General features: G+C 31.4%; 1 protein-coding gene across 1 annotated transcript; it reads left to right on the top strand.

The window, feature by feature from the left end:
• Nucleotides 1–393: 393 nt before the first annotated feature.
• On the top strand, nt 394–4,153 carry LOC107873060 (acyl carrier protein 1, chloroplastic). The gene is made up of 4 exons (XM_016719770.2): nt 394–709; nt 1,548–1,658; nt 2,801–2,923; nt 3,809–4,153. The coding sequence occupies exons 1-4, from the start codon at nt 410–412 to the stop codon at nt 3,932–3,934; spliced, it is 660 nt and encodes a 219-aa protein (XP_016575256.2). The 5' UTR covers nt 394–409; the 3' UTR covers nt 3,935–4,153.
• Nucleotides 4,154–6,113: the final 1,960 nt, after the last annotated feature.

Raw genomic sequence — 6,113 nt, 5'->3', positions numbered from 1 at the left:
TAATACTAAAAATTAATTATTTTAATTTACTTATTCAATTTATATAATTAAGAGAATTTTGTTACTCTGTTTCAATTTATGTGACCTAGTTTGACTTGACACTGAGTTTAAGAAAAATTAAAGATTTTTGAAATTTATGATATATAATAAATCTAAGATGTTTGTGTGCATATAAATTATTTCACTAAGTATGAAAGTGTATTTTAAAATTAAATTATTATTAACTATAGAAATATGTCATTTTTTATGGACTAAAAAAAGAAAATGAGTCATAGAGAAAGCTTACTACTATATTTTTTTCTTTCTACTTTAAGCATTAAATAACTATAGCCAAATTTAGAGTAAAAATGTATCATTAACAAAATTAATTTAATAAAATAAACTTTTAATTAAAATTTGTGAAAGAAAAATGAAAGAGAGTAAGTACACATCTTATTCAACACACAATTTCGGCAGCCCTATTAAAGTAGGCTTGGAGTTAGTTGTCCAAACAAGATTCGATAGGATCAATGCAGCAACCATTCAACTAACACCCAACTCTAAAATTAAAAGCTTTAAAAAGGGATCACTAAAAAACATCCTCTTCCCTTGCGCACTCCTCGTCCTCTCCGCCACTTCTCCATTTCATATTCATTCTTTAAGATCCATTCCTCTCTCAATGGCTTCTATCACAGGCTCATCCATCTCCTCCTCCTTCAAACTTAATCAGGTTCATCACTTTCTCTCTTTTCCTGTTATCATTTTCTTAACCTTGTGGTCCAGACCCTACGCATAGCAGGACCTTTAATGCACAGGACTGCTTCTTCTTTTTTTAATTATTTTCTTGATTTCGTTTTATTCGTTTGTGAATGTTACATTCAATTTCTGGAATACTGTTTATTGGAATTTGGTTGGGTTTGAATGTTTTTCGTGAATTAAACATGTTGGGTATACACATTTATAATGAGTTTTTAGTTTTATATAAAGTTTTTACACTATTGGATCATCAAAAGGATACTTAATGGTAAGTGGTAGCAGTTAAAAATGGAATTTGAACAATAAATATCATCACCACCACTAGTACAAAAAATCATCTCCATCATGACTAGCGGACATAAATATTTTATTCTTTTATCAAATAATAGTTTTATTTTATTAAGTTTGTACTTTTTTTTCTTATATTTAATTACTACTTCTTGTTTTTTTTTTTTTTTTTTTTAAATTTGAATTGTATATTTATTAGCTTTACAAATAAATAAATTGTGCTCATCCAGATGATGAAAATACAAACAATGTTAATCAATCATTAGGTGTTCAATTTAGATTTAGAGCCTTAATTTTAATGAAACAACTGAGGACTTAATGTGGGATTCAAATTCTTGAAATTAAGATATGTTGCCTGCCGGCTGCCACACAGCACAGGTAAAGAGTACATCATCGTGTAATCTTTCTGAAATAATTAAGAGGAACATTTAATGCTTGTCCTACAAGAAGTTTAGAAATATCTTCCCACTCCCGCTGGTGTTTGTCATTGAAATATAATACAGTTTTTTCTCTTGTTTATGCAGGCACTTAACCGTGTCTGTTGTTTGAAGACACCTTCTATTTCTTTCAAGGGGATAAGCTTGTCTTCCAGCAGATTGAATCAAGCCACTCGTCGCCTCAGTATTACTTGTGCGGTATTGTCTTGTAACCAAGTGATTTACTCTTCATTGCTTGACTGTGTGTTTTCTAGTTGACCTCTAACCACAACTGTTGTGATTCATTGTAATTCAGCCTGTTTTGTCATGAGCAAAACTTATGCCGTGTTTTATTTTATGCACCAATGGTTAGAGCGTTCAATTTGTAAATTTGGTATTAAGTTATCTTAAGTTGATTTATGGAGATCACCTATTCAACAGTGAATAACAATTATAAAATTACATAATGAGTAAATATTGCTGGTAATATTTTGGCCTCGACCTTGTTTTGCTTGTGTATTTCTGACTCTCCTACTGATAGAGGCACAAAAAAAAGGACTTTGTTGTTGAGGGTAAAAAAAAGGAATTATTACAGAGATCTTTTCTGATGTTTTTGTCCACTCAAACTTACTATTGTTGTTTGGAGGACTGCTATAAAAACCTCCCATTCTGAGTTTGTTGTGGCAAACCATATTCATTTTGGAATTCCCTTTTTTGAAAAAAATTAGTTCTAAAAGAAAAATTTTAAGGGAACTTTTTTTCAGAAAGATAAGCTAACTGGCCAGGATCCTTCTCTCATCCATACTGTGCAGCTACCCTCCCATTTGTGACCTTTTGCCAGTCACCTCTTTTCCCTTTGTACTCTACTAAATTGTGGAGAGAAATCAGAAAACTAAGAAAATAATGCAAGGAACCAATGTAAATTTGGGTGACGGACATCTCTTGCTGCTAAAAGGAGGTGTTTTCTAGTGATGGAGGGAAGAAGGGTTTCATTGAACAAAAAATTACCAGGAGTTCTTGTGCTATTTTAAATCTTAGGGGAATTAAGCGTAGTCGACTTATCCAGTGCCCAAGAAAAAGAAGGGAAGTTGCATAGCAACTTCCTCTATTTCTGACTTGTCTGATCTAAAGCATTTGTGCACATTTATGTTCATGTCTCCTACAAAAACTATATTCATCAGTACTGACATTATAGTTATTGCTAGTGTTCATATGATTAACCTCTTCATCCTAAGATTATCTTGTTTTCTCAATTTAATTTCTTTATGTGGCATGAAATTTTGTTGTCGGTAATTTAAAGGGCAACATAATTTTCTTTTATATGCAATTTATTAGAAATAATGTGAGTTGTATTTCTGCAGGCTAAACCAGAGACTGTCAACAAAGTGTGTGACATTGTGAAGAAACAACTGGCTCTTTCCGCTGATACTGCAGTTTGTGGAGAGTCCAAGTTTGCTGCGCTTGGTGCTGATTCTCTTGATACGGTATGTATTTTGGCACCAAGGAAAAATTCTGCAATGCGAAGTCATGTCTCCATTGTTTCAGCATAAGTGGTTAGAAAAATTAATTAATTTCAGCTTGGGCATAAGTTAAATTAGTTAGAATCCTTAGTTGGTGTCATTTTGTCTAATCTATCTCTTTTATCTCCCTGTATATGGACTTGAGGAATTCAGATTGATTACATATGATAAAAGTACTGAATTCAAATTTATTCCTTCTAGTTGCTAGATCTATATGCTTGTCCGTCCAGACGATATGGTCTAATATGGTTTCATGCGCAACTATGTTTAGATGCATGTATGACCATCTTTAAACAATGTTCCTAGAGTTCTTGGATAAAAGGAAAATTCTTAATTATCAATCCAAAAGAAAGAGCATCCTTAATGTCCTCCATGCTGGTTGGACTTGAATGCAAGCATGTTGGCATGGCTTATTTAATTGTTATATATTCTTGGATAAAAGGAAAATCCTTCATTATCAATCCAAAAGAAAGAGCATCCTTAATATCCTCCATGCTGGTTGGACCTGAATGCTAGCATGTTGGCATGGCTTTTATAATTGTTATATATGGCATTCTGAATGTATGAATCTCGCAAGTTATCTCGTAAGAAATTTAGCACCAACAGCTGAAATGTTCTCTTGTTGCTCTTCCTGTAACAAAGCCTCAATGGCCCTTTCTTTGAGTCATATTGAAATAACAGACATTTTCACAGGAACGCACTCAATTATATTTCTGAAGCATTTATTTGACTGCAGAAGTTAATTGACAAAGTTTTCAAGTTATTATACAATGTATGATCTGTAAATTTTGTCAATACAAGTTCGCCGATTTGGTTATATCGCTTCTGTTGGATCTCTTTGTTGTTCAGGTGGAGATTGTCATGGGACTTGAGGAAGAGTTTGGCATCTCCGTGGAAGAAGATAGTGCTCAGAATATTGCAACAGTTCAAGATGCTGCAGACCTGATTGAGGATCTCATTTCAAAGAATGCTTGAGACTGAACTGAAATTTAGAATGTCAGCTAGTTTGCTTGTTAGGGTATCTCGCTTTGGCTGTCTTTTACGGTTCAAGATAATGTTGTTTGGGATATTGAACTTTATCTAGTTAAAAGACTCTGTTTCATCAGGCAGGAAGCCCTCGTGGCCTGTCTTGTTTCATTTTCGGTCGAACCCTGCAATCAAATCTAAAGATATACTGTATATCTATTTTGGCTAGTCCGTTATGCTGCATAATATCCACACTTATTCTAAAGAGACAGATAGGTGTACTTGTCTCAATGATCTGCCGTGGAAATATAGGCTGCCATTACCAGGTGGTTCTTCATTTCATCAACAGCTAAACACGTTGAGTGATACTAATGTGCCATTACCAAGGCACATGGTCATTTTACCTTTCAAGAGTAGAGTAAAACGTTTGGAGGCATTTAGCAGAACTCAAATAAATAGGAATGCGCCATCAATTGTGCTTCTTTGCTTAAATTAGGACCTGTTGGTAGATTATGTGGACCTCAAAGTAAGGATACGATGAAGTTGCTGGTTTGACGATGACCTCCGCTTAGTGCAGTTTACAAACATTTGTTATACTACAATTGTGCAGCATATATCTATCTTTTTTCTCATTCTTTTTGACAATTCTTTCCATTTTTAATATTTTCTTCTTGTAAAAAAAAATAAACATGGCAATTACTACTCCATTTATTCTTGCACTTCAATGTTAAAAAAAATTAAATATATTAAATTTACTACTCCACTCAATTCCCGTGTTATTTAGCCAACTAAAAGCCTCATCAGTTTTACCTCATCTTAAAATTAGTGTATTGAGTATAAAAAGTGGAAAGTTACTCTCTTAATCTATATCTATAATATATAATCTATCTATAATCTATATCTATAATCTATATCTATATCTATAATATATTAAAAGTGTGAAGGATCTTAGAAATGTTATTTGAACATTTTGTCATTCATTAAAAAAAATCTTTGTTTTAGACAAAATCATCTTTTCACTATTTTTTCCTAATATTTAAGATTTGAAAATTAATTAAATATATTTATATTAAAATCTTTCCTTATTAGAAGTCATCTAAATTAATGACAATTAATACTTTTTTCATTAGTTTAAGAATTCTAAATCAACTAAATTTGATATTAAGAAGATTTGAAAAATCTAAAAATAAATATAAAAATATTAAAATAAGAAAAATTTTAAAAGTACCAAATTTTAAAAGCTTTAAGAATGTAATCAGTGATTTTATAAAGATTTGACTTTAAAAAACAAGGAAATTATAAATATAAAAAAAATCTTACCATAAATATGATTCAAATTAATGTGTCTTTCTTAGCCTCTGGCAGCATGAGAAAGAACTACTGTATGACAAACGCAAAAATGATGATCAATCAAACACTTGAAACTTCTAGGGTAAAATATATATGTGCTTACACTAATATATATATATATATATATATATATATATTTATGTTTTACATTGTTATATTAAAATGTGAAAGATCTTTAAAAAATGAGTTAAAACTTTTTAACTTCACTAAAAATCTTCGCAATAGACAAAATTATTTAATTTTAAATAATTAAATGTTACACGTACGGGGCACGTGTAGTATACTAGTTTAATTAATTACACCTCTTAATTCTATTAATAATTGCACCTTTTACTCCTCTTATTTACAGATTTTCCCCTTCATAAGCGTTGGCAGTGGTACTCATTTGACCACACTTTTGTCCCGATAGAGGTTACATTTCAGCCATGCTTATTCCCCATTCAGAAAGTAATAAGGACTTCAAAATAAGAGTCAAAAAAAATTTGAATGCAAAGTTCCTCTTCAGTTTCAAGCTACCATTAACCCCTTACAACTCTTATACTTTCAGATGATTTGTTTTATCATGATTTCTTTGCCAAACTCATCTTTTACCAAATACTTTAGGTGAGAAAATATTCATATATAGTCAAGAAAGTTTCAGTATGTTGAAACAATTTCATAGCTATATGAAGATGCTGATTTGGAGAGCCTACAAAATAAAGTTAATCAATGACTTACCAATAAAGCATTAAGCCAGAATGAGGACCGTGTAAAACTATAATGTATTTAATTTTTTTTCATTTTTCTGTTACTTGGTACATTTGTCATTGGACAAAATAGGTTGCTTGTTGATTCAGTT

Source organism: Capsicum annuum, chromosome 6 (genome assembly GCF_002878395.1).
Source record: "Capsicum annuum cultivar UCD-10X-F1 chromosome 6, UCD10Xv1.1, whole genome shotgun sequence".
Classification (NCBI taxonomy): Eukaryota; Viridiplantae; Streptophyta; class Magnoliopsida; order Solanales; family Solanaceae; genus Capsicum; species Capsicum annuum.
The sequence above is the reverse complement of the archived record's forward strand: the minus strand, read 5'-3'. Positions and strand labels throughout refer to the sequence as shown.

What these genes read in the sequence shown, in the direction of transcription:
- LOC107873060 (XM_016719770.2), top strand. Translation starts at nt 410, where the DNA reads ATGAAAGAGAGTAAGTACACATCTTATTCAACACACAATTTCGGCAGC. An exon ending in GCCTCAGTATTACTTGTGCG is followed by an intron (nt 1,659 to 2,800) that starts GTATTGTCTTGT and finishes GTATTTCTGCAG; the next exon opens with GCTAAACCAGAGACTGTCAA. An exon ending in GTGCTGATTCTCTTGATACG is followed by an intron (nt 2,924 to 3,808) that starts GTATGTATTTTG and finishes TTTGTTGTTCAG; the next exon opens with GTGGAGATTGTCATGGGACT.